This window comes from Empidonax traillii, unplaced genomic scaffold (genome assembly GCF_003031625.1).
Source record: "Empidonax traillii isolate 1590-97213 ecotype Southwest subspecies unplaced genomic scaffold, ASM303162v1 scaffold65:size4453928, whole genome shotgun sequence".
Taxonomy (NCBI): Eukaryota; Metazoa; Chordata; class Aves; order Passeriformes; family Tyrannidae; genus Empidonax; species Empidonax traillii.
The window spans coordinates 163,206-189,856 of NW_020955258.1; the positions used below are offsets into that span (position 1 = coordinate 163,206).

Consider the following 26,651-nt stretch of genomic DNA (forward strand, 5'->3'; position numbering starts at 1 on the left):
CTTTAGTGGTTTTGCTATGCCCCTGCTTCCTAAAGACATGTCCAGGGCACAAGGGAATATAAAGCTTTTACTCAGGGCTCTTTTTTTCTTTAATTTTTTTTTTTAAGTTTCACTTTTTCTTTAAATGTGAGGTGAAGAATTTTTAATTTTCTCTCTTTAATAATGAGTATACTTTTTGCAGATCAGTGAAGCAAAGCATCAGTCTTTCAGCTACTGGCTATTTCAAGTAAGGAAAGACATTAATCCTTTTTAATTCCTCCTCATCAAGTTTGACAATGCTCAAAGTCTTCTCCAAGATCAATTACAGTAGGACACAGGAAGCCCACAAGGAATTATGTTCCATGGCCATCATGATTTGCAACCCTCCAACGTGCCCAAATTATTCCACACAACATATCAGTGGTGCTACACTCCAGATTGTCTTTGACTACTGGGATCCTATGAAAATAGTCAGCTTAGAAAGTTTATGCTACCAAGGAATCATAGAATGGTTTAGGTTGGAAGAGACCTTAAAGATCATCTAGTTCCAACCCCCTGCCATAGGCAGGGGTACCTTCCACTAGACCAGGTTGCTCAGAGCTCCATCCAACCGGGCCTTGATCACTTCCAGGGATGCAGAGTCCACAGCTTCTCTGGGCAAGCTGCTCCAGTGCCTCACCACCCTCACAGCAGAGAATTTCTTCCTCATATTTAAACTAAACCTACTCTCCTTCAGTTTAAAGCTGTTAACTCATATATCATGATACGTGATTCTTTTAGTGATCTCGACAGTGAGGACAAGGACAGGGAGTGGGAGGTATCTTGATCAAATTCATATAATCTGAGGTATGTTCTTACTTCCTCCAGAGGTTATCATACAAACATGAACTGGGACACAGAGGAAGGCCATGCATTCCCATATTTTCTCTTTGGAGTTGCATGTTCTGAAGTAGAAATTGACTGTTTGACAGGAGCCCACAAGGTAATGTCAAAAAACACAGTGAACTTGAATTGGAGTTGGGGGAACTGTCCACGGTCATTACATTCCTATTGCATTTTTTTCTTTTGCATTTTTTTAAATAAGAATAGAGACACAGCCAGCAGAACAGTAAATGGCTATAGTGCCCTTTATAATATCATTTATTCATCCTCTTCTTGCAATAGAAGCCTGATGTTAACCAGAAAAACAAGAAACACTAGGAGAAAGTGGAAAATAATGTGATGACTTTAAAATTCAATTAGACCTTCTGAACATCTTCCTGCAGGTTAGACCATATCATAAGTTCCAGTCTCCTGTTTAACAGTTACATTTAAAACAGTTGAAGCCACAGTCACATACCATGACCTGTTGCAAAGGGGAGTTAGTGCAGGGAGAGCTCTCAGCAGCACTGTATGGAGACCAGTTCAGTGTCTTCTGGTTACTGGGAAGCACACTTGGCTGCAGAGACTGCCAGATATCCTGTAGCCCATGTGGAGCTAGACTCCAAAATCACTGTGAACCTCCTCAAACTACACCATGCTGGGATTTAAGAGGAGAAGCCACTGGACATTGTATAATAACAGCCTATGGGACATTCTTCCCTGTCCCCTCCTCTACATAAAGAGCTTCTGTTGAAGTGACTGAGCTTCCACACTCACAGCACAGCTCAGGAGACGGCTGGACATCACTTCCAGCAATGCAGTTTCTATATGAGAACAAAGCTATTCTTGAATTCATGATCATCCTGTTACTCACAGGATGTGTGATGTGTGCATCACATTCCAAGTGTCAGGCCAAAAATTGTTTATCCAAATGAACTCTCCATCTATACAGCCTGTCTCAAGAAGCTTTCATTTTTCAGAATAAGTTTGTAATATTTCTAACACATCTTTCATGGATGAGACTATAGATTATTTAGGATCCCTTTGCTGTGTATTTTAAATATAACTGTATAACACTTTTTATTCATTTAACAGAACATCAGAACAGACATTGTCATGGATGCCTGTTTTAGCATAAATCCAGCTATAGATATAGGACAGGTATGAATCTCCACAGTTTTGCTTTATATCAAATGTTAGTGAAATTTCTATTTGTGCCTACATGATTGCTGTTATTGGTCAATTTAATAACTATCAAAGCCTATGAGACACTGCCCACTAACATTCAAGGATGTTAGATTGACAGATGGATTTGGTTTTATTCGTAGCTATAAATAACAGTCACTTTTTGTACTTCTTGTTCATCTTCTGAGAAGTGATGAGAAAAACAGGCCCAATGGACTTTGGAAATGTCCTACAGGATTAGCACCCTGAATCTCCTTATGACTTTCTTCCTGAACAATTTACTCCATCCCAGAATTACTGACTGAGGGCTAAATCTTAACCAGCTTCAAAGCAGTGTTGGCTTCAGCCGTGATGTATGGAAAAGGCTGTTGAGATGGATCAGACCTTTCTTTAAATGTCTGTTATCTCCATAGCTGTGTATGATGGATTCAACTACATAAATCTACAGACACACTGAATAGTGACAAAAGTGGTGTCACTCACTAGAAATTTGTAAATGAGGAAGTAGGGGTGAACTCAGACTGTAAATGATATTTGTTGTTTCTTTGCAGAGTCAGAGGAAATGCTCCTAAAAATGTGACCTACATTTAAAAGCCTTTCCTGTCCTGCTATTTGTCCTATTACAGGTTCACCCTCATATATTTGCCCTTCACCTAAAATATTATGTTCATTTTGCACATTCATGGACTGCCAAATCTGTCAAATCCAATTTTTTCTTAGCAGTTTAATTCTATGTTCACCTTGCATCAATGTTTACATCACTACTGACACAGTCCAGGTGTCTACTCAGCAGTTGTTCCTTCCTACATGACATGGGTCTGTTATTTTCTCTTCATATCCAAACTATCATCTATTTATGTCTGATATACTTACTGGCTGGCTGCAAATCTTCTTAAGCAAACATTAGATCGAGCAGACTAAATATGTCATAGTCCCTAGATAAATATTTCCTCACTGAGGTTGCTGTGGATTTGACTCAATTCTATTTGGCAATTTTGAAGAGCAAATCAAGGGTAACTGTACTAGTTACAGGGAGATTAGCCATGAATAAGGAAGAGTAGAATCTGAGCCAATGAAAATATTTGTCAAAGTCAGATGAGGACAGCCTTGTCCTATTTAGGTCTATGTTGATTCATAGAAGGAAAGATGCCAGTTAATGTGTAATCTTACAAAGTATGTCTGATTATATATCTGTTTTTATCTTTCAAAATGACTGAATGAAACATAAAAGTTTACCTTTCTTTTCTTTGTTCAGATTGAAGGGGCCTTTATTCAGGGGGTTGGTCTTTATACATTAGAAGAAGTCTACTTTTCCCCAAAAGGAGAGCAGCTCACCCTTGGCCCAGATACATATAAGATCCCTGCTGTCTGTGACATTCCTGAGCAGTTCCGTGTCTATTTACTGCCCAATTCACGCAACTCAATTGCCATCTATTCTTCCAAGGTAAACATGCCAAACTTACTGTTTGCAAGCACAGCAGGAGATTCTGCTGCAAAACTGTAGTGTATGGTATGTTTTTTGGTTTTGTTTTTGTTTTGGGTTTTTTTCTTTGGGGCGGGGGGAATTTTCAGCTATGGAGCAAATTGGTAAACACTGATGTTCTCAATTTTTGGATTAATTTTCTTCCTATGATTTATTGGTATTACAGTAGCACTTAGAAACCCTAATCAAAATTGAAACTTTTATGTAAAGGAACACAAAACAGTTGTGCTGTAAATCAAAAGTGAAAAAGTCCATCTTGAAGAGCTTTAATTGCTTAAACAGGAGTATGGATGGAAAAAGGAAATATTGTGCTGATTTAACTCTCTGCTGGCAGTTTCTAAAGCCAGTCTCTCCAGCTGCCTCTCCTCTACCAGGGCATGGGCGAGGCTGGATTCTTCCTGGGCAGCTCAGTGTTCTTTGCAATACGAGATGCAGTGGCTGCTACATGGAAGGAAAGAGGATTGTCCCTGGACTTCCCACTGAACAGCCCCTTGACCGTTGAGCGGATTCGCATGGCTTGTGCTGATGTCTTTACTGAGATGGTGAGTTATTTTCATTCCTTTCCTGAGCTGGCCAACTCCTTAATTCTCCTTCATCTGAATGGGCTGTGCACCCAGATGAATCAGCAAGACAAATCTCTTTTCTTCAACATTTAGCAGAGCTTTGCACTTTATTTTATCAGTGGCACTTTGTTCAGCTCTGTTGACAGAGTAACATGAACTGACAGTCCAGAACTGAGGAACCTGTGCTGTTTCCTCAAGTGATAATGTTTCAATTTAGTTATCTCCTTTAAACTAAAAGCCCTGAAAGTACTTTTCAGATTATAGTTTGACTTTGTCTTAGCATCAGTTTATTTGCATTAGAAACTTCGACTGTGTCTAAACACAGAGTGCTAGATGTGCTCCATCACTTATCCTTTGCTCCTGGTCTACACTGATTCCACTTTGAACCATGTAACCCAGTTGCATTTTTTTCTTCCAGGAAAACGAGGTAGGTGGAAATATGGGCTGATGTGCATCCAGGTCTTGTCACAACATGGAGTAAAAACAGAGGCTGGGTGAACAGGAGCACTCCCAAATAAAATATTTTAGATTTATGTTTACATGTGAACATCACCACGGACAGAGACATCCACAGAATCTAGGGGTGCAAATTTAAGATATTCACTGTAATGGGCTAAACTGTCTGGGTCCCAGTTACTTCATATAAGCTCATTTTCTGTGTCATGATATGAAAAGTATTCCTAGAGTTGCTTGAGTGAACACACCTTTGTTTTTTTATAAAAAAAGCAGAGGCTAGCAATGATTCTTTGCATAATACAATCCATGTCCAGTTGGCTTCATGATAGCAGGAGTTTACCAGTCATTCTCCCCTCACTCAATGCATATTCAGTCAGAAAGCAAACTAAGCAAACATTTGGGGAGCCTGGAAAATAGGAGGCATCCAATCAAACTGTGACAAGGTCCATCAATTACAGCTTAAACTTAAAAAGCCCCATGTAGCTGAATTTGAACAACTCTGTTGTACCCTAGACTGAAAATTTCTCTATGAAGAGAGGCACAGGTTGGGTCAGGCAGACCTGCAGGCCCTATCTCTCCCAATGGCAGCCAGCCAGAGACTCCCTGACCTCAACCTCCCTGGAGGTCGGGGCTGTGAATTCCACATCCATCCACTTCTGCTTCCTTCTGGGCAGGATATCCAGCAATCAAAGTGTTTCACGGTGATAGAACTTCTCAAATTTACAGAAGTTATAACTGGGATTAAGAACCTTTGTGGGCTAAAAGTGCTGTGCAAACACTTGGGAAAAACTCAGAACTTAAATAATGATGAATTTGTTATCCGGTCGCCAGGAGTTGATGTTCTGTCTCTAGGAATGCCCTGAGAAATGTAGGATTTGTTTGCAAACATCATGGCCTGCATGATTCAAGCAGTGTCATTAAACCATATTGCATGATGGAACCTCTTATTCAGTTCTTCTCCTCTGAGCCTTTCAGGCTGTGAACTCTCCTGTGCTATGAAGATGTGAGCTTAATTACCTGTTCAATCACCAGAATGTCACTGTTAATTAGAAGCGAGTTGGTTGATTTCACAACCTTTTATAATATGGGAAAATGGAGTTTTGTGCATGCAATGACATTTACAGGGCTGATAAGGAACATGCATTTGTGAATTACAGTAAATTCTTTTTTCCCCTTAGCAAAATGATGTTGTTTTTCTTTATATTTTATTTCAGATTCCAAAAGATAAACCTGGAACCTATAGGCCATGGGCCATCGATATAGTTTAGTACTGCTTTCCTGAGTATCAGCCTCCCAGGTGGTTCCTTCAGCCACCTACTCATCAATAGCATTCATGCAAGAAAGAACTGTAATACTTACGTGCGCACACAAACATATATGTATCACACCATCTTTGCAGAACAAGATATAAGCACCAGTTCTATTGTAAGTCTCTGAATAAGAGACCACTCATTAATATGTTTCATGCTACACTGGAATAGTTAAGTTACCTGAAGAACTTCAAAGAATTTGCATGAGATTTTGAAAATATCTGCAGTGAAGAACAGATCACAAATAGTACCATCCTGTCACTTCTACATCCAGTTTGAGAGTCACAGCTGTTGTTATTTATTTCTCTGTTCTTCTAACACACAAAAATCACAAAGATCAGAATTAGACATTGCACAAATTAGTGATGGGCAATGTATCAATATTTCAGTAAAAGAGACATTCTGAAAGTACATACTGCCAAATATTTCTAGACACTGATATATTATTACCACTACAGTAACCACAGTAATACACCAGTACAGCTTCTTTGCTTCCTGCCAGCCTACCTCAAACCTGCTCCTTACCACCAGATCTCTTTGAACCACTATCAACTTCAACCTCTCTCAGAGCTGAAGTAGAATCACTGCTGTTCACTGCCTTGTCATCACTTGCTCCTCTTCTCCTCTTTCTTACCCACAGTTTTGCTCCCTCTTTCCAGCAAAATGATGAATCAGGACATAGCTGACATGTTCATCTGTAGGTGAGGAGAGGGCACGATGTGAGAGAGGTGTGCTGGAGGTAGGAAGGGTTAGAGCAGGACAGGTTCCCAGTACCAGCTTCGAGTGACCATAACACAGGTGAGGTTGCCCATTGCAGCTGTCAGCAGGCCTGCATAGCAGGTGTGTAGATGAAAAGGTGAACGGGAGCAGAGCTGAGAGGGAAACAATGACAGTAAAATTTCATCATAGATGTGTCAGCTCACAGTTTAACTGAGCTATGTCAGACAGCTGGCACTCTGACAGAGATTGTTTTGGAAAGCAGCTTTTAAAGTGATCTGGTGACAGCTGTATGAATCTTCATGGAGCATTTCTCCACGAGGAGAGGAGACTGAAAAGCAAGTGCAAAGGTATTGGAGAGAGAGAAAAGGGAATGGCTGAGCTAAGCAACATAGTTACATATACAAATCAATATTCAACTTTGATATTTGATAGTTCAAAGCAATACAATTTACAGTAAGAACACATTTAACAACATCACTGTGTACCCAAAACACTAGCATAAGAAATAACTCTGGAGAGGTTTAACAGGTATTGCATTAGTTCAGATGCTGTACTCATTTATATAGACAGAAATTTAGACTATTTTCAGTTATTTTAAGAGCGAGGCTTAAATTAGCAGAGTATAGAAGAGAGTGCAACCTGCACACACCCTCAGATAAGTCACATTTAATTTAAATCTGTAGAGATACAAGATTTTATTCCTTTACATGTAAATTAATATTACAAGTAATAAGGAAATTTCTAGTTTATGTGGGTGAAGTTTTCCTTATCATTTCTCTTTGTAAATGGTGAGAAATTACAGCTAATAAGAAAAGCTCAACTGGTAATAGACTTTGCAGTTTTGTAATATTAAAGACTTCAGGAAGCTGACAGCAGGAACTATGTTGTCTTTTTGTTCCTTTCCATGAAATGCAATTTTAATAATTTCTGATATATCTTCTTGGCTTTTTACTTAATTGTGATTCAGACAAATCCACTCAGTTTAGAATGAGTACCGAAGTGTCTTGGGTTTAGAATGAATGGTCAAATATTTGCCGATATTAAGGTGAAAACCCTTCCTCTGAAATACTCTTAGGGTATTTTTGAATGTAGTATTTTGGGAATTTAATTGGGCTGTTAACTGGAATCTGTAAAAATGTTTCTTGAATAAAAGCAAACTTGTAAGGCTGTCCTGTTATTTTGTAACACTGGGATCTATAGCCAATTTTGTTTCAAGAAATAAATAGTAACAAAGATGGTATGAGACGAAATCTGGCTCCTACTGACAATAAGAATGACTCCACTTTCCACTCCTGAGGCAAAGTGATGTATTCCACTTATGCACCTGCTAACTGGTCACTGCAAGAGCTTTAGTCACAGGTACATTATCCTTTACACCTGGTGGAGATTTGCTGCTGTGTGAGGAAGCTTGTGATCTCTAGGCTAGTTTACTGGTTTGGCCTTTTGGGGAGCAAAGAACTGAGTTCCATCTCCCGTCCTACAGCAGCATGGGCAGTGTGCTGTGTGTGTCTCCAGTTATGTGTTGCTGTGTGAGTTCGGCAGCATGTTTTTTAGACAGTACTTACAGGCCCTTCACTAACACAGGGTTTGTTTATGCTGTTTGCTAATGGACACAAACTGCCCCTCGGCCTGAAGATATGATGGCACCTGTTATCGCAATTGCTAGTGGAAGATCCTGTGCCTTAACGCCAGTAGAGAAGGCCTGCGCTTCTGGAACTCAGGGACTTTGTTGTGTGTCAGATGTGAGCAGCTTTTAACTGGTGATTCCGTCTGCACTGTCTACTCTATGTCAAGTGTTTATATGATGATGTTATCACCAGGATAGGAGGAAAGAGGAGATTATTACAACTCCAGTAGCAAATCCAGGATCAAATAGAACAGCAAACCCGGCATTAGAGCCCAGTGCCCCGCAGGACGCGGTACTCCACCGGCGCTCCTTCTGTGCCCGCGCTCAACCACGAAAACCCCACGGGGCCCCCCTTGCGGCCAGAGAACCAACCGGGCAGGGAGGGCGGCCCCAGAGGAGCCCGGCCCCCATCTCCGCCCTTTTACCCTCCATGCTCTCCGGCGGGGCGGGGCTGAGCGCGGCCCTCCCCTCTTCCTCTGGCGTCGGTTCCGTTCACACAGCTCTCTCTCCGCTGCCGCCGCTCCTCCCCGCCGCTCTCGCCCGTCTGCGCTCCGGGCCGCTCGGGCGTTTTCTCTCTGCCTTAAAGTCGGTGAGCAGACGGGCGCGGGCGGGGGGCGGCCGGCGGGGCCGGCTGGGGCAGGTCGGGCCTTGAGGGCCGCGCCACGGTGCGTTCGGGTGGAGGCGGGGAGGGGACCGGGCCTTCTCCGTCCGCCCCCGCACGGGCACCGGGAGCGCGGTGGCCACAAGGACCCCCCCACGGGCTCTGTGCGGCGGGGACGGGGGGCGAGAGGCGCCGTGGCGGGCCCGGCCCCGCCCCGCGCCGCCCCCGCCCGCAGCCCGGTGCGTGCCGGGAGCCGGCGCCGCCCGCGCCGCCCAGCGCCGCCGGCCGGGAGCGGCACGGCCCCTTCGCCAGTACCCTGAGGGTGTCTCTGCTTCCTTACAGGGTGTCTTTTATGAATAATCAAAAGCCGCAGAAGCCGACACTATCGGGCCAGCGTTTTAAAACCAGAAAAAGAGGTGAGTGCCCGCGCCGTGCCCGCTGCCAGGACCGGCCGCCGGCGCCGTGCGGTCGGTGAAACATCGGTTTGTGACCGCAAACAAACCAGTGCCTTAGTGCTCTTCTCAGAACTCCTTCAAGTGAGAGCACGCCAAGCGCAGAGTCTGGAGGCTGACTCTGGGTGCTGCAGCGTTCTCTGCACTAATAAAACATATTTGGCAGTAAGAGTTGTTGCTGAATTTACTGTGCTAAGCCTGGCTTAGGAAAACGATCATTCTGGAACCGTACAAAGTGTACTTAGCCTGAAAGCAGAAGTATCTGATAACCTGGAATTACAGGGGAGCTCCAGCACAGGCTTGTTGCAGGTTTATATGTACATCAGAAGAGCATCTAACATCATAAGAATTTCAGTCCTAACCACTGGATAAAAGTTACATTGTCCCTTAATGTTACAAGAATACCTAATTTAAAAAAACTGACAGAAAAAAAACCACAACAAAATCACACAAACAGACTCGCTCCCCATTGAACATCCAAAAAAAGCCCAAGGTGTGGGATGTGCAAATGTCTGTCTATATAGGAGCACAGTTACTTCCATATGAAGAGTTAATGACTGCAGAGGTGCAATGAATAACTTAGTATTTTGGTGAGGTTTTTTTTTAAACCCATCGAGGAAGTGGGTGCAGCTCTTAGAGTTTCGGTTCAATACTGTTTTACTAGGATACCAGCAGTGTTCCAGCTCAGACAGGCAGCTTCAAGGATGCTGCACGTACAGAAGTACGCTTTGATGTACAGAACCTGTTTTAATGTCAAAGCCCCTTGAGAAACTCTTGAGTGACTTTTGAATCTGTCCAGCAGAAGAAATGCTAATGGCTTGGCTTTTAGTCTCTTTTTAAGCGTTTAACCATAGTTTGTTTTCCAAGCAACTGCTGGAACAATGAGCTTTGTGGATTTGTCCTGGAAGATAACTGATCCAGTATTTCCAGACCGCCACCCAGCTGTTCCCAGTGTGTTGATAACTTGCATGGACACTAGGACACCAGTATGCCCAGTTAGGTTGCTAACCCACCAGAAGTGCCTAAGCTGTTGTAGTCAGCACTCAAAATAACATGTTCTGCAGCTAAGTTCTGTATCTTTGGAAGCTTCTCAATGCATGGTTTGCATAATCTAAGGATAAACAGATGAGTAAAATCGAAGACTACTTCTGTTAAAGGTTTTCACTTAGTTACACAGATGGATTTGTTGCATATTGAGTATGCCCTACCTGTAGTGAAAACAAGGCAGTGATCAGCTGATGTATCTCAGATATGAAGACTGTTCTGCTTTAACAACAACAAAGGATGCTAAGCAGATCTGCAGTTATAGCCCATTAAGTTAGCTCATATGTCTACGTTTCCCTCAGGCACTTGAGGAAAAGCACTTACTTCAGACTCATTTAACTCCATGTTATAAGGAGGGGATGGTCTTCTTAGCTGAGAAGTGAACACTGTCAAATGACTCTTAACTTCGGCTTGTCAGAGTATTTCTTCCAAAACAGTGAGAGTCCCAAAGAGCTGAAATGAAACATAGCAATGGAGTAAAAAGTACAAAACTGTCGGGGTGTGTATTAAGAATTGCTTTCCAGCATGAGCTAAATCTCTTGTTTTGGAGGGAAAGAGTGATCTAACATGGCAGGGGGTGTATAAGAATCAAACTAAGACAGGTAAGCTTTATTAGAGCCAAGCAATGATCATTTTGAACAACTGCTCTGAAAATATTCAATTAAAAGTAACTAAGCAATGTTCTGGCTTTTGGTAGCCTTTCTCCTAGCCTTGACAGAACAGGGGAGTGAAAGTAGTAAGACTCCTCACTGCTGTATTGGCCATTGAAATTCATTTCAGGCTATGCAGTTAAATCACTATTTGTGCTACTTAATACAGTTTTCTGGTTTGTCAGTGCAAATTTGGTTTAGTTTTTTTTTTTTTTTAATAATAACACTTTCTCTTTACAGATGAAAAAGAGAGGTTTGACCCTACTCAGTTCCAGGACTGTATTATTCAAGGTCTAAGTGAAACTGGCACTGACTTGGAAGCAGTAGCGAAGTTTCTTGATGCTTCTGGTGCAAAACTTGACTATCGCCGCTATGCAGAAACACTTTTTGACATCCTGGTGGCTGGTGGAATGCTGGGTAAGTCCCTCTGATGTGGCTGCTGTCAGCTTTATTCACATGACTGCAAAAGCTCAGTTTTCTTTCAGTGTAAAAACTGTGCTGAAGAGCGCACTCAGTGTGTAGAACAGGGTTTAAGTTATCTGTGGGAAACTATCTGACCGTCTTGGTGACTAAGCAGTTACTATAGAAATGCTCTGTATACCCTCCTACAATTTTACTTGAGTCTCTTTGCATTCTTCAAAACACAGATTGTACAAATTTGGCTTAAAGAAAGATATATTGGATTGTTTGGCATTTTATGTTGATTGGTTGTGTGTCTGGTTGTTTTTTGTTGGGTTTTTTGGTGTTTTTTTTTACCAGGAGTAGGTCTTGACTCTTTAGTCAGGTTCACTTTTGAAGGTGTGAGGTGGATGAATGCTTCTTTCAGGTGTGTATTCTGTGGTCATAAGACCAGTGGAGTTGCCCTGAAAGATTCTGACATCATCCTGTGCTCTGTGCATCCTGCCCTCTTATTTTGGAAAGGAAACTTGTTTACAGAAGAATCTGAAGTGGTTAGTCTTGGAAATGCTATTACAAATCATTTGTTGTTGACAGCAGTAAGGTTATGGGCTCTAGCAGACATCAGGGAGTGAGAAATGAGAATGGTTGAGTCAGCAGAAAACAAGGGAACTGAGAAAGTGACATGTGATGACAAAAAGTCTTGTGAGCTCATGTGCACGTGTGTAAAGAGCAAAGAGGAACAGCTGCTCACCTAACAGGTTGTAATTGTTATGATATGGGACTTTACATTTAAGAGTCTTAACCAGTGCATACTGTGTAATGAAGTGTTTTTAAAGTCATGTATCTGCGCTAATAACATAACAAAAGGATCTCCATTGAATGCAGGATGGCATCGAAATCGATGATGAGGTGTTCTGGCAGTGAAGTTGGTGGCCTGAATGCACTTTCATTAGTGAAGCAGCCTAAAAATACCTCAAATTTCAAACTCCTCTCTGGGGTGCTGAATTTTGAACGTGCATCTCTACATGTTTCAGTCTCCTATTGTGACTCACTGTAAAAGGCACTTACAAAGCAGCACTGTTGCTGCAGACACTAGAGACACTTGCTAGGATGAAGCAGCTTCAGTGGCTCCCTTTAAGGGAAGAGGAGCTCACATGGCTATGTTAACTTACTCATGTGTTAACAAGATGTTTTGCCAGTTTGCTTAGCAGTAGGGGGCCAGAATACTTAAATATTCAAATCTAAGTTACTGATTTTAAAGTTCCACTGCAGCAGTGGAACAGATGGAAATACAGGGATATCTTCAGTGGTCTGGTCATTCAGCATTGTGAAAGGACAACGTGTTGCATGTTTTGGGTATTGGAGTTCTTACTGTGGAGACTACTCAGTATTCCCACTGTGGAGTAACACTACTAATGGTGAAATCCTCCCCCAGCCCCAGGTGGTACCCTGGCAGACGACATGACACGCACAAACGTCTGTGTATTTGCAGCACAGGAAGACCTAGAAACCATGCAAGCATTTGCTCAGGTTAGTTCTGAAATGAGTACAATTTAACTTGAAACTGTTTAGTGGTCAAAAATTTAATGTTTGTGTAGTTGAAAGTTTGGGTAAGAATAATAAATGTAGCTTTAAGAAGCACACTGGAAGTGCTAAGAGTAGCACTGTTCTAAAAGTGCTTTGTAGAGTTCAGACCTACTTTACTGAACTTGGTTGTTTTTTTAAAACTGTAATTGAATGATAGTGTAGAGCGCAAAACAATAAGTTCTGTGTCTTTTTAGGTTTTTAACAAGCTCATCAGGCGTTACAAATACCTGGAGAAAGGCTTTGAGGATGAAGTCAAAAAGGTACGGAGTATGTCTTTAGCAGCAGACAAATAAACCTTCAAATTTTGTTAGTTCATCACTGTAGAAGAGTCACAGCATAAAGTGGATTATTAAAATACAACACTTCTAAGTTTCTAACAAAAGAACAGCTAGCTGTTGTCAGTAGTGAAGACTACCAGTGCTTCTGCTAATGAACAGTTTGATTGAAACAGAAGTGTTTAACACAGAGGCAGTGTCCAAAGTTTAGTGAGAGATAGGAGTTTTGGGGCAACTCTTCTTACTTTCTCTTGCAGTTGCTGCTGTTCCTGAAAGGGTTCTCAGAATCTGAGCGGAACAAACTGGCCATGCTGACGGGTATTCTGCTGGCCAATGGGACGCTGAATGCATCGATTCTCAACAGTCTTTACAATGAGAACTTGGTTAAAGAAGGTAAGTGTTGCCCAACTCCTCCTTTAGGGAAAGATGTTGGGGGACAGAACCATGACAAGTAGGTACCCTTGCAGCTCTCTGCCTTCACCTGGTGATAGATTAACTTCAGGATTAGCAAAGGTAAACGTGCTGCCCCACAATGTGAGAGACTTCAGAAATGAGTTTTTTCAGAAAGCTTGTGTGTAGGAATTCCCTGTGTGACACTGGGGACTGCCATCACTAGTGTCACCCAGCGAGGCAGTCCTGTATTTTGGAGAGGGACTTTTCAGGGTGCAAAAGGTGTGTCATGTCTTCAGGTTTCTTCCTAAATTGCAGCAAGGAGAGTTGGTTTTATACAGGGAAGACTTCATGATGCTGAATGTAGGAGTAGCCCAGTGTGCTGGAGGCTGCAGTATTTTCAGGCAGAGTGAGGTACTGCAGACTGTGCTAGGGATGTTGGGAGCACAACTGCTGCTGCTCTGAGCAGGGGTCTGACAGACTAGGTGCCCTGAGCTTTCAGGCCTTACGATTCCCTTTGTTCTGAATTTCACTAAAACCAGTACTATTCCTATTGCACAGGTGTTTCTGCAGCTTTTGCAGTCAAGCTGTTCAAATCATGGATAAACGAGAAAGATATTAATGCAGTGGCTGTCAGTCTTCGCAAAGTAAACATGGATAATAGGCTGATGGTGAGTACCATTGAAATGACTCTCCTACTACTTAGCCAGTTTAGTAAATAGCATTTGCCAGCAAGGTACTCAACGGACATTTCTTTCACAAAAGAATTGTAAACTTTGTTTTCAGGAACTCTTCCCAGCCAACAAACAAAGTGTTGAACACTTCTCCAAGTACTTCACTGAAGCAGGACTAAAAGAACTTTCTGAGTATGTTCGGAACCAGCAATCCATAGGAGCTCGGAAGGAGCTGCAAAAGGAACTGCAGGAGCAGATGTCACGGGGAGATCCGTTCAAGGATGTAAGTATATGTCTGGAGATGAGGTGAAGGTGCTTTCTGTGTGTCTGTCTGTCTTTCATCCTGAACTTAGCTATCACCGGGAATCACAATTAGGCCCAGGGGTTTTGGTATTAGCTTTGTAGTCTTTCCTTCATGTCCTGAACTCTGCTGTATGGTGAAGGAGGCTGTGTGTGGTTCTGAAACCTTCTGGGTTACCTTCAGAAGAGAAGTTTTAATTTAGCTTGGTGCCATATGTGGTCTTTGTGCTGACTCTTACTTAACTGGCAGATCATCTTGTACGTGAAGGAGGAGATGAAGAAAAACAACATCTCGGAACAGACTGTGGTAACCATAATCTGGTCAAGTGTAATGAGCACGGTGGAATGGAACAAAAAAGAGGAGCTGGTAGCAGAGCAAGCCATTAAGCATTTGAAGGTACTGTAACTTCAGTATGAACTTCTGCACCCCTTGGGTAGAGCTTGGGCTTCCTTCTGTCTCCAGCTCCCTTTTAATTGTTAAAGCCTTGTAACAGCCCTGCTAACGCAGAGACAGCATTAGGTGGGGAATTCTTCCCCTTGTATTGCAGGGAGTATTACAGGCCAGGTTCCTGGGGCAGAGGCAGCACGGCTGCTGCAGGAGCACTCTGGGGTGGGGCAGTGGTTGCAGATTTCTTAAACAGTGGCTGATGGGGACTGTGCGAAACCAGCCTAGTCAGGCAGTACATGTGAAGTGTTCAGCGTGTGCCAATTTGTTGTTCTTGTTACAGCAATACAGCCCTCTACTTGCTGCCTTCACCACCCAAGGTCAGTCAGAGCTGACTCTTCTGTTGAAGATTCAGGAGTATTGTTATGACAACATTCACTTCATGAAGGCCTTCCAGAAAATAGTGGTGCTCTTCTATAAAGGTAACTTTTGTGGGGATTGCAGTTTAGGAATTTTGGGGGTTTTTTGGGGGTTGTTTTGGTTGGGTGGATGTATTGAAGCTTTTAAAGCAGAATGCTTCAGTCCTCCTAAGTCTTCTAGGGAAGATCAGTGCTACAACACTGCACTTCATGAGCTGAAGAATTTTCTACCTTCTGTTTGCAAAAATGGAGCAGTAAAATGCAAAGGTGCATATGGCTGGTCCTTGGGACTTGGGGAAGTACACCTCTAGACAAAGATGCTGCCTGTCTACTGCAGATCTATTCAAGAATTGTAATAGTTCAAAGAAAGTTAAATTTTTATTTTAAGGCACTTTGTCCCTTTTAAGTTAGGGAAAGATACATGACAGTGTATTCTTCTTAGTGCCCTTAATATTGACTGTGAACAGCCATAGATGGAGACCACCACCATGTTCTGGGGTGTTCCAAGCTCTCTTTTTAAATGTCTGATTAAAGGTGTTACTGAAAAACATGTTGTGCACCTGTGGAAACTTGTTAAACTGAAGATTATATTGTAACATTTTAAAGAAGGCTAAACACTTCCTGTGGTGTACCCTTGACTTTAAAGAATTTGCATCTGTTCTTGGCTGTTAACTGAAACTTTCCTTAGAGTGTGTGCCATCTCAAGTAACTGAAATACCCCAGACTGTTAGTGGGAGTGAAAGTGCAGCTCCTAGATGCAGTGCTCAGGAGAATCCCAGCAGCCAACCCAAAATGCACAGCTCTCATAATTTTAAAACAGGAGCCACTCCTAGTGCAGGTCTGTCCAGCCGGACCCACAGAAGGAGAACATGATGCTCCTAGCGGGGGAAGCAAAGGCTGCCAGTCGGGGGTTCTCAGCAGTTTGCTGTGTTAACGCTGCTCTTGCACATCCTACAGCTGAAGTTCTGAGTGAAGAACCCATCTTGAAGTGGTACAAAGATGCACATCTTGCTAAAGGAAAGAGTGTTTTTCTGGAGCAGATGAAAAAGTTTGTTGAATGGCTCAAGAATGCTGAAGAAGGTGAGCAGCAGCTTAGCTCACAAGTGGAGCTTGTTCGTTTTGGGAACCCTGGTTCAATAACATCGTGTGTTTGAGGGTGGGGATGTTAAAGACAAGAGTGTCCCCTACCCTGGTACTGGCTAGAAAAGCTTGCCTGTGAAATCCAAGTGGATCCAATAGCAGCTTTAATGCAGGACGTAGGGCAGCAGTGAGCTTGGGGCTGGGGCTGACCTGTGGGCAGGCTGCTGACGAGGTGTCTCTGTTGCAGAGTCGGAGTCTGAAGCTGAAGAAGGTGACTGACCTGTGAAACTCTGTCCTCAGTAAAGCAAACAGGAGCTGTAGATAAGCATCATGTCTCATGTGTCCTTCTGATTCTTACATCCTACCTCCCTGTATCAAGCATGATATAAGGGCTCTCATGGCAATTTATTTTAACTGTTTTCTATAGTTACTGAAATACTGGATTTAGTTTTTAAAACCATGTTCAAGTAGCTTACTGGAGCTGTTATAGATTTGACTCTAACCTGCATTTGTCCTTTCAGTTACCTTCTACCTCCTGTATTTTCTACTGTAATAATGTCATTTAAGGCCTTCCACAGTTAAATCCACCTTACCCCTTGGGATTTCTATCTGTATTGGAGTAGATGTGATATGGTGAATGAGACAGGGCAGTTCTGCTTGCAAATTAAACTGTAAAAAGCCTCCAAGTGAAGAGACCGTGGCTTGTGTGGCACTGCAGTCTGTAACACTTACTCCAACTAGCCCCTTTCATCAGTGGCTGTCCATGTCCCCAAGTACTTTGTCATCCCTTTACCAGACTTCCAGCATAAAGCAATCCTCTATTTCAGCTGCAGGGTGAGGTGGGTGCCCCAGCCCTGCAAGCTACTGGAGAGAAGCTGTAGTGGTGGCAGTGATTGGTAACTCTGTAGGGCATGAAGAGTGGCATCTCTGAGCCTGCTGGCTGTCACAGCTGGTGGCCTGTGTTCCTGAGGGGCTGTCAGGCACCCTTGCAGCTGAGCATCAGTTGTGGGGGCGCCTTTCCCCTTCCCTCATGGAAGTACAAGCAGTGTTGTCCCATATACAGCTTTCTCGAGCCGGACGATGCTGGCAGGGATGGGGCAGGGGGGGCAGCTTCTTTGTGCTGCTCTGTAAATGCAGTTTAAAGATTCTTTTATGCTGGCAGTTGACATGCTAAACCGAACAGCTTATCTGCTCCCTGAAACCTTAATTCCTAATGGGAATTCTCAGGACAGTTCAATTCAGAAAGATTGGGTCAAAGAGTGAAGTCTATACTGTTGTAAGCTAAGTGAGCATTAACTGAAATACTGGTAACCAGAGTACACCTAATAAAATAATGAAAAAATTGGTCATCACAATGCAATCTGTTCAGTACTACAGTGATCTTCCTTACTTTGTAACTTTTTTTTTTTAAAGCAAATAAAGGCCATCCTTACACAATATCAAGGGATGTTTCTGCTCCTTATCCAAAAAGAATGCAACAGTGACACTAAAGGGTTAAAAAAAGCAGGTCTTCTGCTATTTCAAGGACCATTGAATAAAACATAATTAAAATAATACTTTCTTGGTGTTAGGGTGCTCTTTTCCATATGTTAAAAGTGCCAGTGTCCCACAAGTTTGATTTAATGAGAAAACATAACCAGTTTACTGTATACTAAGTAAGTTTGATGTCAACAGCTGGATTAAACCTAAGTATCCAGAAAGTCATACTACTAAGCAAAGCATTTACAACATAAAGTATTTACAAAATAACCAAGTAATAAGTAGTCTGTGACATGCAGGTTTCTTTGGTGCACTGCCCTGTGAGTCAGCCTGCTTGGCTTCAGGAGCCTGCACCCTTTTTCGGCATGTGTGGGCAGAAAGGCTGCTGCAGTGCTGCTTTAAGAGTAATGCGCTTGTTTGGGTCATACTTGAGCATCTTCTGAACAAGGTCAAAGAGGTTCTTTGTGGTCAGAATCCTGGCACATCATTATGAATTCATTAATGAAAATTTAAAAAAAAAAAAAGCTCTGTTGTTTATCTTTTAATTACACTCGAAGCTCCTCTCCTCAAAACTATTTCCCCCGTCTCACCTTCAGTGGCTTACAGTGGGTTGGTACATATCTGCCAGCAGGACTCTCTTCATCCCAATCCAGCTGGCCAGCACAGAAACATCTGCGTTTCCTTAAACAAACAGAACATAGTCTGTTATTCAAAATTCTGTGTTGTCCCTTCAGTAGAAGTTTACCAGATGTTTGCTAGTAACTTGGGAATTGATCTGGGAATATTCCACAAGCTTGTTAAATACAGCACAAGGATGACTCCATGGTTATTTTTTTTAAAAAGTTTGCTCTTAAACCTAATCTGAAAATATTTAAACTAGACCAGTCCAGTTTTTCTTTTATCATGTGATACAGCAAAGGCTGCAGCATTTGCTTCATCACTGCCAGGTGTTCTTTGCTGCCGCACCTCTGAAAGAAAATTTTGATTCACATAACAAAGTAAAAAGGAAACATACTTACAGTTCACAGATCTGCGGGTCTGATGTGCCATCTGTCTAATGTGATCCAGCTTAAATGGCAGAGAGCAGTTCTTTTCAATGCAGCTCAGAGGTGCTGAGTCCCATGAGCTCAGAAATAATGCATATGCGTCTGTAGTACTCAAACCATTCCAGCATCTGGGCACAGTGACTACAAGACATGATTTGCGACAGTCCTATTAGTGCTGAGACACATCTGTCCCATGATACAGAAAATGACATCACAGAAATCGTAAAGCCAAAACAAAGTAAAAGGTGGCTTTCTATACTCACAGTGTACTGCTGGGATCCAGTGCCTGTAAATATTCCAGTACTAGGACTTCATAAGCTGCATCAGAGCAGCCACCATAATTTTTGATTGTTTTCACAGCTACGTTTGCCTCTTCTGAAGAGACAGGTCTAACAGTGATTGGAACAGCAACTAGTTTTAACTAAGAATATGCAGATATACATTGTTTATAACAATGGCAACCTTAGCAGAAAAGGTTGGGGTTTTTTGGTACATGCTGACAATATAACCAAAGTTCATCTATGCATAAATACAACTAAAATTTCACATTTAATTTCTGAAAACATACTTGATCCCATATATATCAGTATTGTTTTTAGAGGTTAGAAGTCCCACCTACTTCCCCACTGTATTTATGTATGCTGGGCTAATACTGGAGGAACTTCCACATCTTGCAGCCTTACACAACTATCAATCAAAAGTAACCAGTCGTTAAAAATGTTAACTGAGATGTCAGGTGCCTTCTACAGTGGCTAGAAAGACAACCTTGCTGCCTACTACCTTGCACATAGCCAAACTGCCATAAAACACAAAATACATTCCTCATTTACAACAGACTCACTGACAGAACTCAAATGGCATTGCATCACCACAGACTAAGCTTTACATTAGCTACATGATGCCAATTCCTCATTACACAGGCCTGGGGTGTGGGGGGTGCAGCTTCACCCCACGTTGTCTGGATCACCTACTTCCATCAGCCCTCGTCCTCTTAATAGGTCACTGCCTCAGCCACCAGTCCTGCACAACCATCTGTGCTGCTTTCAGCATGGTGTAGTAACATAAATTTGTGTTTGGGAACTGTGGCAGCCGCAAAGAAATACTTTACAGTGTACAAAGATGTAAAGATAAACCCTTATGCAATCAGCAAGCACTTTATGAACCCACTGTGACAGCACTGATAAGAAAAATTACATGTATTTAATGAAAGACTTACACTGTGTGACTGATGCATTCCACTTCTCCAGAAGTACCTCTACCCAAAACGGCAATAATGTCATGTATAAAGGAAAGAACTCTCAGTCATAAGCTGTGAAGTTAGCATGTGAGTAGCAAGACAGCAAAAAATTACAATTGCTTTTCTTTTAAGAGACTGGTTCATTGAATTTTACTTCATTATTTCAGGGTCCCTGCTTTTTTCTTAAACAAACATTTAATAATTATCTTTCACACACACACACACATATATATGTGTATATAAAATAGCCTTGTGGCCAAAATACTCATCTTAAGCAATCAAGATTAAATCACTTATAAGAGTATTTGGCAAGAAGTCATTTTTTAAAATCATAAATACCATATACATTTACTTTGTAGTGTCTTAGTTGAAGATCTTAACTGACAATTCCAATCTTCAGCTTTAACAGTTAAATATAAAAAAAAAGATCAGAAAAACCACCCTGCTAGTGGACAGACATCATTCATATACGATTCTACACATTTCTCACTGATACTTAGAAAAGTAAGTCTGACATTACAACCTCTGTATTTCAGTCATACTTAGTCAAAATCAAGTTTAGAAGCTTTCCCTTGGATTTTTGAGTAGAGCATAAATAAACAATAAATAATAAAAAATTAGAGAAGTCATGAAAATGATGCTTGTATTTCAAGTACTCCAGTTGATGGTTATTGTTCATTAATCTGCTCAAATATATTCAGTGAACAAATAGCAAGACCATGTTCTGTGATATCACAAGCATATGTACAAACTACATTTTCACGGAAGGAAATACAATCCTAGCAAAAAAGTGCGGAGGCACAGAGAAGAAAGGATTTTTACTGATGGAAAGAAGCCTACAAGAAATACTAAAAGGACTCTTTATTTATTGCCACGGACATGGACTTTATTTATCCGGATATTTATGGACAGTTTTAATAGTATTTAACGTATTTAATATTTATTATAAGAGTTATATTTATATTATATTATAAGATTTTATTCCCCTCACGAATTGCAAGTTTCTGATTGGTTGAAAATCGGTTAGCTACGATAGGTCAGCTAGTGCCGCAGTTTAAAGGTGGGCATAGCTGAGGCAACTTGTTATCTTATTGGTTATTAGTATGGCGCGCTATGGTTGTAAAATTCTTATTGGTTCATGTAACTCCTCCCTTTGTTCTAGTCCCTTCTTCCCTAAACCTATAAAAACCCCTCTTCTCCCCTCGGGGGAGAGCGACATTTTGTCCCCAGAGGGTGTCGCAGCTTCCCGGGAGCCCCTTTCTTTTTCCCTGGGAGTATCCCAACTGCTAATAAATTAACAACAATTCATCGAACCCTTGTGTCGCTCATCTCCTTCTCCGCTCTTGGGCTGTGACATATGGCGCCCAACACGTGAGGCTTTGTAGAGTTCTCTCATATTGAGGGAACTCCGAAGTCCTCAGTTGGGATACAGAAGACCCGGTGTTGTGGTGATCTACCTGGCAGCCACCCCCAGCTGAATGGCGGGCAACAAGGACTACGGATCGTTGCCGTCCCCTCCACACCTTCACCTGCCGGCAGAGGAAGGTGAGCAGCTGGGGTAGTCCTAATCCCTTCCCCGTTTCCAAATCCCCCCTTGACAAAAATTAGGTGCGCGGTTCTCTACCACGGAGCGCGAAAAATACCGGCACCGGAAAACGCTGATTTTGAAGCACAGCCAGTTGCCAGATAAAAAAATCTTTAAAGCTATTGGTGAAATGGCTTGACAACAGACAAGAAAAAGTCCCTCACGTTTTTAATTTGACTGATTGGGATGAAATTGGATTTTATATATGGACTGACAAAAATAATAAAGTCGCGGGAGTGAGTTCGGCGTTGGAGGCTTGGAGGAATGTTCTGATGGTCCTACAGGACCAAAGGATGAAAAAGAATTCAATTTCTCCTCCTCGATCCCCTCACCGATATTACCCGGACTATGACATGACACTTAAAAGGCGAAGCGGCAAAGGGAAATCCACTGGGTCCTACTGCCCACCTGCGCCACAAAATGGCGCTGACCCTGAGGGAGGGAGGCGGAGTCATAGCACGGCGCGGTAAACATCTAGTTGCGTCATCCCTAGACCACGCCCAAAGTACCCTCCCACTGTAGACTCCTCCCCTGAACACTCCCCCTCGGTTATGTCACTCTACGGTAGTCACGAGGGGCGGAAACAAGATGGTGTCAAGGCCAGTTCCGCCGAAAACATCTGGAAACATGGCGGCGCCCATGATCGGCATGAGGCCTGTACATCGCGGCTAGTATCCCATGCCGATGTATGGAAGGACTGTAAAGCCCAAGCGCTTCAGGCAGGAGACACAGATTTCCTCAAAGCCTTCCCAATTTATTTTGACGAAGGGCCTACACCTCAGTGGACACCGATTTCCTACCTGATATTGAAGGACATTAAAAAAGCTATTGCGGAATATGGTTTGGGTGCTCCGTTCACCCCTGGTTTATTTGACTCTATGTTTCAGGCATATACACTAATCCCATATGATGTGCGTATGATTACTAATGGCTTACTGACAGCGGTTCAAAATTCAGTTTTTGAAAATGAATGGAAATCTCTAATTGGTAAATATGTTACTGACAAACTGTCTAATAAAAGGAGCCCTCCTGACCACTATAAAAACATGCTGTATGGTGAAGGTGCATTTTTGACTAGAGAGTCTCAGGTCACAATTGAAAGACAGTATTTAAATATCTCTCATGACCTTGCTCTACAAGCAATCAAAAAGGTTGCCGATGCTTATGCATCTGCACCTTCCTTCACCCTAATTAGGCAAGGTCAGGATGAGCCCTTTGTCGACTTTATCACTCGTCTTAAAGAGGTAATAAACAAGCAGGTCCAACAGAAAGAGTCACAGGAAATTTTATTTAAAAAGCTAATAATTGAGAATGCTAATCAGGAGTGTCAGCATGCTTTGAAATATTTAAAAGAACCGACATTATTCGAAATGATCGAGGCTTGCAAATATATAAATTCTAATACACACAAAGCTAAATTAATGGCAGCAGCTCTTTCGGGACCAAATGCTTGTTTTAATTGCGGTCAAAGAGGTCACTTGAAAAAACATTGTCCACAACTATGTTCTCAGTCAGCACCTAATACACCTACCTTCCCTAAAACAGTGTGTCAGAGATGTAAAAAAGGCAGGCATTGGACAAAAGACTGTCGATCTGTTGTTGATGTACACGGTAACCCTTTACCCCCCAAGTCCTCTAAGTTAAAGCACAAAGTTTCTTTTCCTTCTTGTCTGTCATGTTTTATGCCATGCATTAAAGGAAAGGTGGGCAGGACCCCTCCCTCTAACCATTTGGGGGAAGGGTCGTGATCGTATTTTAACAGGTGCTGGAAGAATTGTGGATCCTCCAAGAAAACTCACAACTCTCCTTCTCGTCAAGAGGACACAGTGTCATCAGTGTCATCGCCGTAATGTTGCTGGTCATGAAGCAGGTTGTATGTCCCCCTTCAGTAAAAATGCCACCTTGGTCCATGGGACAAGGGGAAAACATCTGGGTGCAGTTAGCAAAAGAGGCCAATACCGATACCATTTGCCTGGCCACAAATAATGTTGCTAATCCGTTTTCCACATGTTTAGTTGGAGTTCCTTTAAGTAAGAAAATGTTAGATGCCTATAAAAATCCACCAAAAACAAATAAGCCCATAATTGAATTCTAATTACTAGGCACAGCTATAACAAGCTCGTGCATGACATTTGTACCAAAGGTCAATGTCTCTAAAAACAAATTACTAGATGTTATCTCAAAAAAGGGCATCTATCAAAACACAGCACTATGGTGTAATGGCACCACACCAACAAAAATTTTGGTAGGACTTATGACACATCCAAGAGAATTACACCCTGGGGACTTCCTAATTTGCGGTGAGAGGGCATGGAATGGAATCCCAGCTAATCCCATGGGAGGTCCATGCACAACAGGAAAAATCACTCTGTTCCATCCACTTAATTTTAGCATACCCAGAGAAGTAAAATCAAAAGTTGTCCAGCCTGGTATACGCACTAAAACCAAAAGACAAATTATGACCTCCTCGGCAGCGGAAATTATCAGAAGGGAGAAAGAGGAATATCCGCTTGCCTGAGACTCCTATCCACACAAACCCAACACCTACCTCTCATCCGAACAAAAGACAAATGCCGCTACTCCCATAACAGCAATCAATGGCAATAACAGTCCTTTGGCATTTCCTAACTCTCTCACACGCCTTCAATTGTCAAATTTTCATATAAATTTTGGTAATTCGGATATTGGCAACTCTAAATTCCCAATATTACAATCTAAGGAAATGCAGGAGCCATCCAACCCAACACCATCTTCACTGAAGGACTACTTACCCGTATCTCAAAACTGTGATCCTTCAGTGTGGCTATGGCCTAGCAGTAAGGATTTTTGGATATCATTCTTTGCTGCAGGCATAGCATCTGATCATGCACTTACCACCTTAAGCCACATGACCTGCTGGATGGCGAAGGAAACTAATGCCACCTCACTCACACTCCAAGGATTATTAGAAGATACACTAACACTGAAGGGAGTTTCTTTACATAATCGTGCGGCTATAGATTTTTTACTGGTCCTACATTATCATGGATGTCAGGAATTCACCGACCTGTGCTGTCTAAATTTTTCAGATCATTCAAAATCAATTCAGGCAAACATCAATACAATCCACGAATTAGTCTCTAAATTAAGACAAGATCCCAAATGGCACACTCCAGACATATTCGAAGGTCTGAAGTGGCCTTCACTTCCAAATTGGGCAAGGCAAATACTTTTGGTTTGTGTTTCAATTTTAATTTCAATCATAGTTGTGTTATGTTTAATGTCATGTTTAGTTACTATTTCCAAAAGGTACTGTCTTCCAAAAGCTAATGTTGCACAAGTACAAACAAGCCCACCCGACTACGAGACCATCTACGTTCAAAAAGATAAAAAAGGGGGAGATGCGGAGGCACAGAGAAGAAAGGATTTTTACCGATAGAAAGAAGCCTACAAGAAATACTAAAAGGACTCTTTATTTATTGCCACGGACATGGACTTTATTTATCCGGATATTTATGGACAGTTTTAATAGTATTTAACGTATTTAATATTTATTATAAGAGTTATATTTATATTATATTATAAGATTTTATTCCCCTCACGAATTGCAAGTTTCTGATTGGTTGAAAATCGGTTAGCTACGATAGGTCAGCTAGTGCCGCAGTTTAGGCGGGCATAGCTGAGGCAACTTGTTATCTTATTGGTTATTAGTATGGCGCGCTATGGTTGTAAAGTTCTTATTGGTTGTACCCCTTGTCGTTCATGTAACTCCTCCCTTTGTTCTAGTCCCTTCTTCCCTAAACCTATAAAAACCCCTCTTCTCCCCTCGAGGGAGAGTGACATTTTGTCCCCAGAGGGTGTCGCAGCTTCCTGGGAGCCCCTTTCTTTTTCCCTGGGAGTATTCCAACTGCTAATAAATCAACAACAATTCATCGAACCCTCGTGTCGCTCATCTCCTTCTCCGCTCTCGGGCTGCGACAAAAAAGAATAAACTACTAATATGATCTAAAGGAATAAACTATTACCAATAGAATTTCCCAACCTCCCACACTCAATTACTACTGCCCAGATGAGAATCTATTTTCTTAAAAATAAAATAAAAAAACCCAAACAAACCAAAAACCCAGCTAAATTAAAATTGGTCATATCACCTGTGGAGGATGACAACTAGTATAATATGCCTTGAATTTCCTTTTGCTACCAACTGTCACATTAAGAACAGATCCCTGACTACTCTGATGTCCAGTGTCACATCCTTGCTTGGACTCGTGACTGCATCCTTTAAAATTGCGTTTTTGAGGACAGCCTCTCTCATTTATAGATTCTGTTTCTCAATCACTACTTCAAAAAAAATGACCCAACAAACATAATTAAATTCATTCCAGTGCCTCTATGAAGACAGCTTTTTGTTTTAAGCTGTAAGACATCTCTCTTGAAATACCTCCAGCTCAAAAATTAATCCATTAGCAGATCAACTGATGGGAATAATAAAATCTTAAACCACATGCTTGCTGATATCAGAAGTCCAAAAGCTGATTACCTGTCAGGAGTTTCAGAAAGATCAAGTCTGCAGCACATTTTGTCCTGTGCACTTTTGAACGGTGGGACTTTCTCTTCTCAGCATTGTTGTGCCTTCTGCAAAGTGGTCTTTTTCTTTTGTCCCGGTCAGGCCAATTAGTTCGCCTGAAATTCTCCAACTGTAACAAAGATATTTTACTCTTTGAATTACATCCCATAGACAAACAATTCACTTTCAAAGCCACTGATCATCAAATTTACACTATAATGAAGACTGCATTTTTCCTCAACCCTTAATTTCCATTTTTTTTGTTGTGTTTCCCCCACACACACACTCTTTCCTCCACAATATTTTTTTATTCAATAG

At 41.9% G+C, this 26,651-nt stretch overlaps 2 protein-coding genes and 2 long non-coding RNA genes across 5 annotated transcripts in view; 2 read left to right on the plus strand and 2 right to left on the minus strand.

The window, feature by feature from the left end:
* LOC114055687 (aldehyde oxidase 2-like) overlaps positions 1-7,811 on the plus strand; it is a 40,387-nt gene extending 32,576 nt beyond the window's left edge. The window contains 7 exon segments of the mRNA XM_027880083.1: positions 182-226; positions 847-903; positions 905-961; positions 1,936-2,001; positions 3,281-3,469; positions 3,883-4,050; positions 5,742-7,811. Of these exon segments, the coding sequence (XP_027735884.1) occupies positions 182-226; positions 847-903; positions 905-961; positions 1,936-2,001; positions 3,281-3,469; positions 3,883-4,050; positions 5,742-5,795 (636 nt within the window). The 3' untranslated portion in view covers positions 5,796-7,811.
* An 827-nt stretch (positions 7,812-8,638) lies between these two features.
* BZW1 (basic leucine zipper and W2 domains 1) lies at positions 8,639-17,131 on the plus strand. Of its 2 annotated transcripts, XM_027880098.1 has the most exons (12): positions 8,639-8,773; positions 9,128-9,201; positions 11,172-11,348; positions 12,766-12,860; positions 13,112-13,177; positions 13,450-13,585; positions 14,144-14,253; positions 14,369-14,539; positions 14,807-14,953; positions 15,285-15,423; positions 16,318-16,440; positions 16,688-17,131. In XM_027880098.1, the coding sequence occupies exons 2-12, from the start codon at positions 9,138-9,140 to the stop codon at positions 16,717-16,719; spliced, it is 1,260 nt and encodes a 419-aa protein (XP_027735899.1). In that variant the 5' UTR covers positions 8,639-8,773; positions 9,128-9,137; the 3' UTR covers positions 16,720-17,131. The 2 variants fall into 2 exon arrangements, with proteins under 2 accessions (XP_027735899.1, XP_027735900.1); XM_027880099.1 differs by lacking the exons at positions 8,639-8,773; positions 9,128-9,201 and having other exon boundaries at positions 11,271-11,348; positions 12,766-12,771.
* Positions 17,132-17,578: 447 nt separating this feature from the next.
* LOC114055705 lies at positions 17,579-26,589 on the minus strand. The gene is made up of 3 exons (XR_003570804.1): positions 26,307-26,589; positions 24,332-24,337; positions 17,579-18,887 (listed from the first exon to the last, which is right to left on the minus strand). It is a non-coding gene; the product is annotated as an uncharacterized LOC114055705 (long non-coding RNA).
* LOC114055704 lies at positions 18,892-20,220 on the minus strand. Its single transcript, XR_003570803.1, has 2 exons — positions 20,182-20,220; positions 18,892-19,106 (listed from the first exon to the last, which is right to left on the minus strand). It is a non-coding gene; the product is annotated as an uncharacterized LOC114055704 (long non-coding RNA).
* Positions 26,590-26,651: the final 62 nt, after the last annotated feature.

Bases quoted from the DNA above. Each gene is read 5' to 3' on its own strand.
- BZW1 (XM_027880098.1), top strand. From the start codon at position 9,138: ATGAATAATCAAAAGCCGCAGAAGCCGACACTATCGGGCCAGCGTTTT. The intron at 12,861-13,111 runs GTTAGTTCTGAA...GTGTCTTTTTAG, and splicing joins CCATGCAAGCATTTGCTCAG to GTTTTTAACAAGCTCATCAG. The intron at 15,424-16,317 runs GTAACTTTTGTG...CACATCCTACAG, and splicing joins AGTGGTGCTCTTCTATAAAG to CTGAAGTTCTGAGTGAAGAA.